General features: G+C 52.7%; 3 protein-coding genes across 5 annotated transcripts; all 3 read left to right on the top strand.

Moving 5' to 3' along the window:
- The first annotated feature begins 3,639 nt into the window (after window positions 1-3,639).
- On the top strand, window positions 3,640-5,244 carry LOC120695876. Its single transcript, XM_039979090.1, has 2 exons — window positions 3,640-4,610; window positions 4,715-5,244. Exons 1-2 carry the CDS (start codon window positions 4,599-4,601, stop codon window positions 5,078-5,080), a joined length of 378 nt encoding a protein of 125 aa, XP_039835024.1. The 5' UTR covers window positions 3,640-4,598; the 3' UTR covers window positions 5,081-5,244.
- Window positions 5,245-5,421: 177 nt separating this feature from the next.
- Window positions 5,422-7,226, top strand: LOC120695008. Its single transcript, XM_039978338.1, has 2 exons — window positions 5,422-6,894; window positions 6,981-7,226. The coding sequence occupies exons 1-2, from the start codon at window positions 5,422-5,424 to the stop codon at window positions 7,224-7,226; spliced, it is 1,719 nt and encodes a 572-aa protein (XP_039834272.1).
- A 3,455-nt stretch (window positions 7,227-10,681) lies between these two features.
- On the top strand, window positions 10,682-13,313 carry LOC120664162. 3 transcript variants are annotated; one of them, XM_039943220.1, is made up of 3 exons: window positions 10,682-12,560; window positions 12,719-12,769; window positions 12,901-13,313. In XM_039943220.1, the coding sequence occupies exon 1, from the start codon at window positions 11,518-11,520 to the stop codon at window positions 12,475-12,477; it is 960 nt and encodes a 319-aa protein (XP_039799154.1). In that variant the 5' UTR covers window positions 10,682-11,517; the 3' UTR covers window positions 12,478-12,560; window positions 12,719-12,769; window positions 12,901-13,313. The 3 variants fall into 3 exon arrangements, 2 of the variants coding, with proteins under 2 accessions (XP_039799154.1, XP_039799146.1); XM_039943212.1 differs by having other exon boundaries at window positions 12,719-13,313; XR_005670793.1 differs by having other exon boundaries at window positions 12,560-12,625; window positions 12,719-13,313.
- The last annotated feature ends 797 nt before the right edge of the window (window positions 13,314-14,110 follow it).

The raw sequence follows: 14,110 nt of genomic DNA, 5'->3' as shown, positions 1-14,110 counted from the left end.
GAAGTAATACTATTGCCCAGTCTTAGTTGTCATAAATAAGGTTTTTAGTTGAGTTGGTTAGATATCCTTAGTAGCACTCCTGAGATCTTTGAGTTTGACTCCCCGAGGGAGCGAATTTCAGTCTGGGGTTAACAAAATCCCCTTGCCTGCCACCATGCCAAAGCATAAAGGAAGGTTCCAGCCCACACTCACTCAGGTAACGCGCCCTATGTAAGGGTGGGGTAGGGATTCGGGCGTTTTCTCAGCCTGCGTGAGAGGTCTTCTCTTATTTAATTTAATGCTCGGGGGTTTCTTCTCCCGTAGGCCGAGTTTTATTACAAATAAGGTTTTCTTCTCCATGTGTTTTACATGAAAAGATTATAGCAATCATGCCGGACTGCCGGTGGCCTTTTTTTGCATTTGAGAACTTACGCCTGTGTTTAATCGCAAGCTACAGCCGACCGCGATTTTCTGATCTTGTATCCACATCAGATTCTCTACCTTTGACCACTTTCAGTCGTCCACAAGATTAAAAAAAAGAGGGAGAGAAAGGGAAAAGAAAAGGAAAAGGCTAGTACTCAATTAGTGCTGCGCTGTCGCTACAGGGAGAAGTGGACCAGGCTGATAACAGCAAAGAAAAAAATCCTTGTGCTTCACTGCTTAATTATTACACCACTAGCACTATGCAAGCATCAAAGTGAAGGTGGTGCACCACTCAACGTACATCAAGAACCACGTTCATTTCCCTCGTGATATTTGGTAAATATATACGTCATACTTGTCAATTTTTACTAACGAATTTTTTCTACACCAGGCTAACATAATGTGCCGTCGCCTTAGATCATAATACCTTTATTTCAATCTTTAATCACTTTACCTTTCAGAGATCCTGCAGCAGCTAGCTGGCTACAAGCAAAGAACCATCTTCCTTTTTTTTCTTGTTAGTAAGCAAAAGAATCATCTGATGATGGCTGCATACAGACACAAAAGAAAAGTTCACCGGGCACATATTTGCCTAGCAAAGTGTATCTGGACCAAGAGCCATTTTGATTCCATCCATACTCTCTCTGATCCCTCGCGCGCATTGGGCACACACAATCGTGGGTTTTGATCTGATTTATTTGGCTTCTCTACGTCTATCTCCTGCTAGTGCATGAAAATGCTACTTAACTGAGGTATGTACCTTCCATTGCAAAATAACACAGATTCATTTATTTGAAAGGCACATATATAGGATGCTCATCATGCAAATAAACTAATGCGGAAACGGGATATATATCTCATATTTGGCACAAAAATTGCAATGCACGAATCCATGGAAACTACAAGATCATATGAACACTACTTGATGCCACCGATAGATGGGCCATATATTGCACAATCATATATACCTTTTTGATATGTTTCTTTCTTTTGCATGAAGTTTATATATTTATACAGTATTTATCTCTAGTCTTTCCTCTAACTTTTCTTGCCCTCCGGATGATGAAAGAGCTAGTATATTGCGTGCCATTCTTTACCATGTGCTTTGTTCTTCAATACGCACGAGCCTCAAGAACTTCCTTTTGATTCTGCATGCTTCTGTGTTGGCCACAGATCGATCAACCCAAGGGACTAAGCGATGGGTTAAATTCCAATGACCGGAATGGAGCATGTAACAGCCCTATATTTGTTAACGAGTTAAACATGGCATCATGTGTATCATTAAGCTTTAAACATATTTAGCTCACACTTAAGGAGAGAATTAAACCTTAGTCTAGTCCACTGCTTTTGGTAGTGGCGGACAGTCCGCCCCTATACGGCGGACGGTCCGCAGTTATGCCACGTGGCCGACCATAGTTAACCTCGGACACATCGACTTCACTGCCACATCACCCATCCGCGGACGGTCCGCTCCTCACTCGCGGACGGTCCGCCAGTGCATCTCTGGTGCGTGTCATGCGCGCAGAGTCTGGGTGCCACGTCCCACCCTCGGGCCCCACTCATCAGCCCGACCCTCTTCACCTGGGAACCATCTCCCAGCCCTCTCTCTCTCTCCCTCCCTCCCACTCTCTCCAAACACTTCTCTCTCTAGCTAAGCCATGGAGGAGCTCCCCTTCCTCCTCTCTTGCCATTGAAGCCCTACCTCCCCGGAGAACGCCAAGAAATGACGCCGACGAGCTACACCGCCCCGATCTCCTCTTCTTCCTTGGGGAGGAGCTACCCCAACGAGTTCTTCTTCTACTCCATCTCCTCCTTCAAGACCCAAGCAAGGAAGACGACCCCGAGCTACTCCAAGTCTTCCCCGTCGCCTTGAAGCCCTTGCCGGTATCATACTCGACGCCGGTGAGTGTTTTTCCTCCCCGATCCATCCCCCATTGCCCTAGGATTTGAAGCCAAGAACTCACCTAGAGCCCAATCACCATTGTTGACCTAGAGCTTCGAAACCCTAATGTATGTGAGATTTAGTTACTAAAGTAAACTCCCTAGGCTCCCAAGAACCTCTAGGATCAAACCACACCCCAAACCGTGGCCGGAATCGCCGGCGGCGAACTCGCCGGTAAGCCTCGGCCGTGTCACGGACGGTCCGCCCGACATGGCCGGACGGTCCGCCAGATCCCCCCAAATCAACAGAGCATCTGCACGATTCCTAACCTTTCAAAATTTGAGAGGCGGACGGTCCGCTTAACCTACGCGGACGGTCCACGATTTAGTCAGAGAGCATGTTTTCACCCAACACGGTCCACACCTGACCGGCAGACGGTCCGCCAAATTGTCCGCCGTTTAGAGCCGGACGGTCCGCTTCTCCCAAGCCGGACGGTCCGCATTTAGTTGTTCTTTACCCTTACACTTAGCTATGATTACTCCACATATGTACTACATATCTAGTCTATTTTGACATAGTTTTGCAATGTTAAACCATACCTTCTCATACCATTTGCATACCATGTCAATCATTCATGGCATATTTATTTATCACGCATCATTGCACTCGTGTAGAGACTGTGACGCCGGAGCAAGAGGAGCTTGAACCGGAGATCGTTGGAGACTCTACTCCTGTCGAGACTCAAGGCAGGCCCCTAAGCATTTCTTACACCCTATTTTGGATCAATGAAGTATATGTGTCTTGTTGGCGCATGAGTTACTATATATATATCATTGATTGCGTAGAACCTATTTGATGCATTATCAACCTTGATTAGAATATCATCCTTAGATGAGTATGCTTGAATAGGTGTCACGAACTATATGCTTAGCCATGCTTAGCTACGGTACAAGACAAGAGGTGGCAAGGTCACCACCACTCGCGAGCTATAGGATGTTTGATTAATTTACATAATTAGTCAAGAATGGATAAAAGTTGAGCAAATATGAAAGATGATTCGGACTTGGGCAAGTATGATAGGGCCATGTTGGGATGGAGCTCACATGGTTAGTCTTGCTTGAGTTGATTAAGGACCGATGCGTAATCACTTTGATACTTGAGCACCTTTCCGTACAAACCACATACTTTATAATGGGACGGTAAGCCAATTAGCATGAGTCACACCTTGCCTTGATCGGATTCGGTGCGAGTTGTGATGGAGTGAGATCGGCGGGTCCGGTGTACTTGTCCTTCTCGACCGTTCGCTCATAGCCGGTTGTGTTTGTGTGAAAGGTTGAGGCATGAATTAACACTTATTCTTGGCCGTGGGTATGGTCGTTGGTCTTGTTTTCGTGTGGAAAAAGTTGTACACCCCTGCAGGGTTTTTGATCTATTGCAATAGCCGCGCTCTCGGACATTGAGCACGCTCTTATACTTTGACTTTAACGTAGAGTTACCGAGGAAGTTCATGGAAGATTGAGCTTATGATTTATGAACACTTTACTTATGTAATTGTTTGATGCATGCTTTAGAGATCATAGATGCTCTGTCTTTTGCTTATTACAACTTGATCAAAGTTAGATGCTTTTATGCAAAAGTTAAATACAATACCCTATCCTTGCTACTAACCAAATGCATTCTCCTTGAGGTCGAGATAGTATATACCCATATTAGATAAGCCCTGCGAGTACCTTTTGTACTCATGGTGCTATCGTTAAAGTTGTTGCAGGTGATCCGCAGTCGGAGGCCGTTTTTGGATACTTCTACCCCGCGGACGGAGGTGCGGGGGAGAAGTAGATGGCCGGTGGCTATGAGAAGGGCACTATCAGCATATAGTGTTAACCTTCTATTTTGTACTATATATGGAATGAGCACGACGTAGAACTTTCCGGTGCAAAAACTCTGAAACTTGATGTCCTTGTACTTGAACTTTTTTTATATATAATCTAAACTTTATGTACGGTTGCGCTTGTGTGACGATGTCTACATGTTGTGCAAGTGGAGTGTGTTTAAATCCTAAGCGGTGCTCATGACACATTACAAGGACTACCGGGGTTGGCCCTTTTTAATCTAGTTGATCAATGGACAATAACTTGATTAAACGGGATCAACTTGGGCTGGTTCCTCACAGCGCAGCTGCGTCAGTATGTACGTTGGAGGCTGGCAGCTGCAGGGTTTTGCAAAATGAAGTGATCGATGGCCCTGTAATGTTACTACCGAAGATCCCGCAAGCTGAGCTGAGCGGCGCCGCCGGTTACCCCCAGTCCAATCCAACATGCGTACTGAGGTAAACCCACCAGAACCAATTAGCATCATAGCATGCTCTCTCTTTTCTTTCTTCTCTCCAAATCTCAAGTGATGAGCACCTGTGCGTGTGTATGCAGTATGCAGGTCATTAGGGCGGACACGATCGACGAGGCTGCTGATAAAATTCTCAAGGTGCTGAAGGAAGATGGTAGCGCTAGTAGAAGCGTCAGTAGCAGCAACAGAGACCATGTCATCTACTTTGATGGCTGGGATGGGCTGGGGGCTTCCGCCGTCCTCCGCGCCATAGCCCGGCGCGTCTCACCATCAGCTGGCCGGCAGGGAGCCCCAGCAGCCGGGCTGGAGTTCGAGCAGGTCGTCCACATCGACTGCTCGGTGTGGGAGAGCAGGAGAGCGCTTCAGCGGGCGGTCGCCGAGCAGCTGAAGCTCCCCGATCAAGTGATGGAGCTGCTGGATGTTGCATATTCCATCGCACGGTCATTCTTCAGTTAGTCAGTTAGCGAGTCTGTTAGAGAATAATGGGCCCCTGCATGGGCGCGTCAAGTCGTGGGCATGTTGCCCGGTCTTTTCTCCTTGCATGTAGATGCACGACGCCGCCTGGATCTCGCTCGTGGGATGGCACGAGCCTGTAGGAGATCGTGGTCACGATCAAGCTTTGTAAACCATATTTAAGTTGTTGAATAGAGTCAGAAAACGCTGCTACTTCCGCAGCACCAAAATCCTCTCTCGCACTCGTTCTCTCTCGCACTCGCTCCGCCTTCGTCGCCGGCGTTCTGACGCCCGGCGAACTCCAACATCTGGCATCAGAGCCAAGGTTCCCACCGACGCCGAACATGTCGCGCAGTTCCGCGCCGGACCTCCAGCCGGGCCACACGCCGTCTCCACCGTGCCGCTTTCGCCGTCGTTCGCCATCGCCGCCGCCACGACGTCCGCGCCACCGAGCCGACACCGTCACCGAGCGCGTCATCGAGAAGTCGACCTCAACTGTGGTCTACCCGGTCCTCGGCCGCAACGACTACACCGACTGGTCACTTGTCATGAAGGTGAACCTCCAGGCGGCGGAGCTGTGGGACGTCATCGAGTCCGGCGACGGCGATTTTCCTACCGACCGCAAAGCTCTGGCCGCGCTCCTTCGAGCTGTGCCTCAGGAGATGAGGGCAGGGCTGGCCGTCAAGAGGACTGCGCGCGAGGCGTGGGACGCGATCCTTTTGATGCGGATGGGCGCCGATCGAGTCAAGGAGGCAAACGCCGAGAAGCTGAGGCAGGACTTCGCCGACATCACGTTCAAACCCGGTGAGCTTGTAGAAGATTTCGCCTTGCGTATTAACACCTTGGCAAATGAACTGCGAGTTCTCGGGGATCCCGTGACGGAGAAGGAGGTGGTGAAGAAGATGCTGCATGAAGTGCCGGAGAAACTGGAGAGCGTGGCGATCTCCATGGAGACCCTCCTCGACTTGAACTCTCTGTCGTTGGAGGAAGCCACTGGACACCTGCGCGCCGTCGAGCGACACAAGAAGAAGGTGTCTGGTGGGAAGGACAGCGCCGGCCGCCTGCTTCTCACGGAGGAGGAGTGGACCGCCCGCATGAAGAAACGCGACGGCAGCAGTTCCGGCGCGGGATCTGGTGGCCGCGAGCGCCGGAACAGCGGCAAGCCGCCGCGCGGGAGCGGTCAAGACGGCGGCAAGGCGTCCGCGTCCAAGGCAGGCCCAACGGACGTCTGCGACTACTGTGGGAAGAAGGGCCATTGGGCCGTTGAATGCCGCAAGAAGAAGTGTGATCAGGCCCAGGCCTTTGTGGCCCAAGAAGAGGAGGAGGACCAGGCTCTGCTAATGGCCCATGGCGTCGTCCTCAACACCGAACCCCCCTCGGGTGCTCAGGCTCCGCCGCCGCCGCCGCCCGAGCGCGTTGTCTGCTACTATTGCGGGAAACAAGGCCATTCAGTCACTGATTGCCGCAAGAAAAGGGGCACTGATTTGCCCCCAAGTGCTCAGACTCCACCACCGCCGCCGTCAGAGCGCGGCGTCGTCGTCGTCGAGCAGAAGGTCCACGCGGATCTGGGGCCCAGCGAGGAGGGAGACGATCACCTCTGGGTCCTGGACACTGGGGCCACAAACCACATGACCGGCTGCCGCCATGCCTTCGCCGAGCTTGACTCCAAGGTGTGCGGCAACGTCCGGTTCGGCGACGGCTCCGTGGTGGAGATCGAGGGGCGCGGGACCATTGTGTTCATCTGCAAGAACGGCGAGCATCGAGCACTGACGGGGTCTACTACATCCCCAAGCTCAAGGCGAACATCATCAGTCTCGGTCAGTTGGAGGAGACGGGCTGCCGCGTCGTCCTCGATTCCGGTGTGCTGACCATCCACGACCCCAGCCGTCGCCTTCTCGCCAAGGTGACCCGGAGTCCGGCGCGTCTCTACCATCTCCACCTCAACATTGGGCATCCCGTGTGCTTGTCCGCGCGCGCCTTCGAGCAGGCGTGGCTCTGGCATGCGCGATTCGGCCACCTCGGCTTCATCTCCCTCAAGAAGATGGCGGCGCAACAGATGGTGCGCGGCCTGCCACTCCTGGATCAGGTGGATCAGGTGTGCGATGGGTGCCTCATCGGCAAGCAGCGGCGCGCATCGTTCCCGGCGTAGGCGAAGTATAGAGCAGAGCATGCCATCGACCTTGTGCACGGCGACCTCTGCGGCCCGGTCAATCCAGCCACCCCAAGCGGTAACAAGTACTTCCTGCTCCTTGTTGATGACATGAGCCGGTTCATGTGGGTGCGCATGCTCTCGAGCAAAGATGAAGCCCCTACTGCCATCAAGAACTTCAAGGCAGCTGTGGAGGTGGAGACTGGGCGCCGGCTGAAGACGCTCCGCACTGACCGTGGGGGGGAGTTCACGTCCGTAGAGTTTGGGCAGTACTGCGCCGAGCACGGCGTCGAACGCCACCTCACCGCTCCCTACTCTCCCCAACAGAATGGGGTAGTGGAGCGGCGCAACCAGAGCATCCTCTCCATGGCGCGCTGCATGCTGAAGACCAAGGGCTTGCCGGGGTACTTCTGGGGCGAGGCGGTGTCCACCGTTGTCTTCATCCTCAACAGGGCGCCCACGCGCGCGCTCGACGGCCAGACACCCTATGAAGCCTGGCATGGAGAGCGGCCGGCGGTGCACTTCCTCCGCACGTTCGGCTGCATCGCACATGTCAAGATCACACGCCCCAACCTGAAGAGCGGCCGGCGGTGCACTTCCTCCGCACGTTCGGCTGCATCGCACATGTCAAGATCACACGCCCCAACCTGAAGAAGCTGGACGACCGAAGCCAGAAGACGATCCTCGTCGGCTACGAGCCTGGCTCCAAGGCCTACCGGTGCTACGACCCCATCAGCCGCCGCGTCATCATCAGCCGTGACGTCGTCTTCGACGAAGCAGCTCAATGGAGCTGGGGTGGTGAAGCTGGGGAGTCCTCTGTGGACGACGAGCCCTTCACCGTCGAGCAAATCACCGAGACCACGACGACGACCACCACGCCAGCAGCGACACCGTCTCCGTCTCCCGCGCGCGCATCGTCGCCTGCGTCAGCCTCTCCATCAACACCGCACACGCCACCGGGTGCTGCACCGCATGGGGGTTCTCCGGCACCTACAATCTCCCCGGCACCTCCTGCAGTGCAGCTGGCCACGCCACCAATTGAGGTACTCGACGATGATCTTGATGCAGAGCACGACAACGACGTTCCGCTTCGGTTCCGCACCGTCAACAACATCTTGGGCGACGCGTCTGTTCCCGGCCTGGCACACCGAGGGTACGACGACGTCCTCAACATCGCCTCTGTTGATGAACCTGCAAGCTTCCGTGAAGCAGAACAGGAGGAGAGCTGGCGCGAGGCAATGCGTGACGAGATCAAGGCCATCGAGGAGAATCGCACCTAGGAGTTGGTGGAGCTCCCCGCCCGACATCGTGCGATCGGCTTGAAGTGGGTGTACAAGATCAAGCGCAACGAGAACGGCAATGTCGTGCGACACAAGGCGCGCCTCGTCGCAAAGGGCTACGTGCAGCAGGCTGGGGTCGACTTCGATGAAGTCTTTGCTCCAGTCGCTCAACTGGAGTCCGTGCGCACCATGCTGGCTCTGGCGGCGCACCAGAGGTGGGAGGTCCACCACATGGACGTCAAGAGCGCATTCTTGAACGGCGACCTCAAGGAAGAAGTCTACGTCGCGCAACCGCCTGGCTTCGTCATCTCCGGCAGCGAGAACAAGGTCCTACACCTCCGCAAGGCGTTGTACGGTCTTCGTCAAGCACCCAGGGCCTGGAATGCCAAGCTCGACGACACCTTAGTGTCCCTTGGTTTCCAGAGGAGCGGCGCTGAGCATGGTGTCTACACGCGCAGCAGAGGCGGCCGCCGGTTGATCGTTGGCGTCTACATCGACGACTTGATCATCACCGGTGCCAGCGGGGACGACATTGTGACGTTCAAGCAGGAGATGAAGATGAAGTTCCAGATGAGTGATCTTGGCCTTCTTTCCTATTATCTTGGAATCGAGGTCAAACAGGGAGCCGATGGCATCGTTCTGTGTCAATCGGGCTACGCTGGCAAGGTGCTCGAGCGCTGTGGGCTGGCGTCTTGCAACGCCAGTACTATGCCCATGGAGAGCCGTCTCAAGCTCAGCAAGTCAAGCACAGAAGAGAAGGTGAATGCCACGGAGTACAGAAGGGTTATTGGCGCCTTGCGCTACCTGCTCCATACCCGGCCAGACCTTGCCTTCTCGGTCGGGTATCTGAGCAGGTTCATGGAAGACCCACACGAAGATCATCTCACTGGCGTGAAGCGTGTGCTGAGATATGTTGCAGGCACACGGGGTTATGGACTCCACTACACCAGGCAGGAAGAAGAGAAGCCCAAGTTGGTCGGGGTACAGCGACGCTGATCTGGCCGGCGATGTCGATGCGCGCAAGAGCACCAGCGGCATCATCTACTTCCTCGCCGGCAACCCTATCACCTGGCAGTCGTCCAAGCAAAAGGTTGTGGCCTTATCTTCGTGTGAATCGGAGTATATCGCTGCATCTGCCGCGGCTTGTCAGGGAGTGTGGCTCGCTCGACTCCTGGCCGATATGATCGGGGGGGAGTTTGGCGCGCCAGAGCTCTTGGTGGACAACCAGTCTGCCATAGCTCTCAGCAGGAACCCGTCTTCCACGACCGGAGCAAGCACATTGATGTTCGTTACCATTTCATCGGGGAGTGTGTTGATGAGGGCCGGATTGTCCTCAGTTACACGGAGACAGAGCAGCAGCTGGCTGATGTCCTCACTAAGGCGCTCGGGCGTGTTCGTTTTCAGAAGCTGCGAGACATGATCGGCGTTCAAGTTCCAGGTGACCGTGCTCAAGATTAGGGGGGAGAAATGTTGCATACTCCATCGCACGGTCATTCTTCAGTTAGTCAGTTAGCGAGTCTGTTAGAGAATAATGGGCCCCTGCATGGGCGCGTCAAGTCGTGGGCATGTTGCCCGGTCTTTTCTCCTTGCATGTAGATGCACAACGCCGCCTGGATCTCGCTCGTGGGATGGCACGAGCCTATAGGAGATCGTGGTCGCGATCAAGCTTTGTAAACCCTATTTAAGTTGTTGAATAGAGTCAAAAAATGCTGCTACTTCCGCAGCACCAAAACCTCTCTCGCACTCGTTCTCTCTCGCACTCGCTCCGCCTTCGTCGCCGGCGTTCCGACGCCCGGCGAACTCCAACACTGGACAGGCAGGACGAGGAGGACGACTTCAAGGGGGTGCCCCAGGGCTCGCGCGCTGAGGTGCAACCAGTCGTTGAGGAGATGTACCGGCACATTCAGAAGCTCAACCGCAGATTCGTGGTGATTTTCCACAACGGCAGCGGCGAGGAGGTCGATCTTCCAGTCTGTGTGGCTTCCCGCTTGTAGGGTGGTTCTCAACCAAGGTTTTAAATCGCCGGCTAAGATGTTTAGCGGCAGAGCTGCCGCTACGGCGTTTAGCGGGCTATAGCCGACATTTAGCGGGCTAAATGTCATAGCGTTTGGCCTTCCTAGAAGCTATAGTCGTCTATAGCGGAAGCTATAGCCGGCTATTTAAAACCTTGTTCTCAACCAACAAGGTCCTCTGGACATTCCAAGGGCGGTTCCGGCTCCAGCCGCGGGCCAAAGTTGACATGGCCATCAAGAGTGCAGGAGCAACCAATGCTTTCCTCTCTGCCGCCCAGAAGCTAGACGGACCAGAGCTCTGGCCCTACCTCGTGAACCAGGAGGCTCTGGACATGGTTGGAGCCTGCAAGACTAACAACACTGGCACTCGCAATCGCCGTAGCAGCGTCGTGGATCTGCAGCCTGCACAGGTTGTCGAGTGCATCCTGTACATCATGTACATCATGGAGCTGCACAGCCACTGGATTGACTACGATCTAGCCACCCACAGCGCCAACTATTGTGTGTGCGACGGCATCCTACAGCAGCTCCAACAAGAAGAGAGGAGCAACGACGACGGCGCCGATGATGGGTTCTGGAGAGCTGTTGATGCTCTGCAGGGTGAGATGAGACTGGATGCGGACTACCATCAATTTTCGACCTTGACTCACGTAGCAAGGTTGTTTGTCGAGAGCAGGGCAAGGGCATATTGGAGCTCACCAACTCATGGGTTCACTTGGGTCCCTGCCGGAGTAATCCCCAATGGAGACATGTTCCACAGCACTACTCGGACAACCTTGCTGTTCTCAAGATCTCACGCTGCACCTTCGCCTTCCAATCACCTCCATTCTGCCACTGCCACAGCGTCAGGTTCCTATGGCTTGACCATTGCCAAGACACCAGGATCAGCACAGGCAGGATAGAGGACAAGGAGGCTGTCCACCGGTTCTTTCAGAGGCTGTGGGTGCTGGACGTGCGCTACGCCGCTACACGCACTGTGATCAGATCTTGTCTGCACAGATGATGGACCTCATGGATGAGCTGAGGAAGCTAAACGTGATGGGATGCAAGGCCAAGGAACGGGACATGGGGCAGCTGCAGGGACGATTGCCTAACATCCGAAAGCTCCGGATAACAAAGTCTGAACTCCAGTGCAGCTGCTCGGAAGATGACTTGTTGCTCTCACAGATGAATAAGATGGAGCTCCTTGACTTTTCAGGAAACGATACCAATCCCTTTTCTCCCGTGAAGAAAATTTCTGGACTGATAAGCAGCAGCAGCTGCCTGGAGAGTGTCATTGTTGATGGATGTGAAGCAGACTTGCGACAGATGTCCTTCAGAGGGTGCACTAAACTGAAGAACCTGTTCTTAGGAGGAAGGATGTCTGTCGACACCCTGGACGTCTCGGGCACGGCAGTGAAAACACTAAACCTCAGTGCAATTACAGGCTGGCGCATTGATGAGCTTCGTCTGCTTGACTGTGACAAGCTCTGTGCAATCTTGTGGCCAGGTTTTCTTGGAATTCCAGATGACAAGTTTAAGGTGCTCATCGACACCACGCAGTCAGCGTCATCAAGTGCCAGTTATAGGAGGGGAGAACTAGGCCAAAGGGGTAGTACTGTCGCCGCTACACAAACTGCAGCATCAGCAGCGCCACATGAGTGTGGCAATCGACGACCGATCAGTGACTTGGATTGGGACATTTCTGTAAGGGATTCAAGGCTCCTTTTTTCACTTGAGTCAGTCTATGACCGTTCTCGTGAGGGATATGTGGAGGTTTCCTCCCCAGCTTGTCCTGCTGTTACTGCTGGCTATAGCAAAGATGAAGCAATCAAGAGCGGCGGCAGCACTACCCCTCGAGACCGTCAAGATCAGAGGCTGCTGGAGCCTCACGCGCCTTCCGGACGTCAGCGGCAGCAGCAAGGCAGGGGAGAGCGACTGCGAGAAGGAGTGGTGGGACAGGCTGGAGTGCGACGGTGACTCACGGCCGAGCCACTACAAGCCGACCCACTCGCGGTACTACAAGAAGACCATGCTCAGGGGCTCCGTGCTCAGGTAGTCAGGTATATCTCTTGGAATGCCACGAGTTCAGTTTTTTTCTGAAACTAACCAGATCATGCCACTAGTAGTATGTACAGTATGATGTCAACCGATAGATCACTAGTAGCCACTCCTGCTCTGACGTGCTTTTGTTTGCTCACCTCTCCAACTCCCTGTGCAGGTGGGCGGTAATCCTGGCTGGGCGGCCCTTCGTCGGATCTCCTGACAGCGGGTGACCCCTCATTCCATCTCCTGCTGCTGATCGATTCTGCTTCCAAGTCTGCTTGATTGTTTTGTTCGTTCTGTGTAAGAGTCTGAGAGATCGGTGACATGGATGCCTGCTTTGCTTGCGCCCGTGTGCAGTGGTCTGCGTCTGCATCGGTTTGCTTTGGTTCCTAGCTGGATGGATCGAACCGTCTGTCCATCGCCGGACCTCAGAATGGAAGTGTGTTACCATGCCATCTTGCTGGAGAAGATGGTGTGTGTGATCCAGACAGACCTGCGCGCTCTGTCTGGAGCTGTGGAGAAATAAAAGCAAGAGCCAGCCTTCAGTTCTTGCAACAGCAGAGCATGAGACATGACCTCATGCTTGCTGCTGCCAGTTGCTGTGCTCCTGTCTGGTGTGCTTGTGATGTGTGCTGTACTGCTGTGGCGTGTGAGCTTTCAGCTGTGTCTGTGTGGAGTGGTGTGCTCAACGGTTGTGTTGCTACACTTATATTTATGATTCTGTGAACAAATAAATGAATGACCATGGTTGTGCGTGTGGCAACCAGTAAGTATGCATCACAACATATGTATGGAGTACAATACTGCCACCGTATATGCTCTGTTCTGTTCTGCGGCAACAGATATTGTGGCCGTACTCCCTCCGTTCCAAATTATAAGACATTCCAACAATTTTGTAGAGTCAAAGATTTTTATGTTTGACCAAATTTATATAAGAATAATGACATTTATTATATAAACTAAGTACTATTAGATTCTTTATTAGTTATATTTTCATAGTACATCAATTTGATATCACAAAATTTTTATATTTCTTTCTATAATTTTGGTCAAATTTGAGATTGTTTTGACTCTCCAAGGTTCTTGGGATGTCTTATAATTTGGAAGGGAGGGAGTACAATGTTTATGGGCATGTACTGTAGTGATAGCTCTGATCGCGGTAATATGTAAATTCTTTTTTCCTCAGATTTGCACAATTACGCCGCCCGGTGCACCCTCAGCTTCGCCGATAGGTGGGTCCACGACATCGCGTTTCCCGCATGCCGGCCGACGTGGGCGTTTTAATAGCCTAAAAATTGGATTATACAGTTATAGGTAGATCATGTGCATTTATTGTGAATTTTGTATCAAAATTTCGCATTACTGATAAGTTCTTTGCAATAATAAAGGGTACATTACATGGTAAAACTGCCTAAGGAGTAACTTCTTTAAAATCACACATCTATGGGCACATCCCCCCCCCCCCCACACACACACACACCAATGGGCCCTGGTGACATGTTGCTACTCTTACTCTAATAGTTTTTTTTCAGCTTTTCTTTGACTCCATTTGCAATGACAGAAGTTT

Source organism: Panicum virgatum, chromosome 2K, assembly GCF_016808335.1.
Source record: "Panicum virgatum strain AP13 chromosome 2K, P.virgatum_v5, whole genome shotgun sequence".
Lineage (NCBI taxonomy): Eukaryota > Viridiplantae > Streptophyta > Magnoliopsida > Poales > Poaceae > Panicum > Panicum virgatum.
This window is presented reverse-complemented; position numbering and strand designations above follow the sequence as displayed.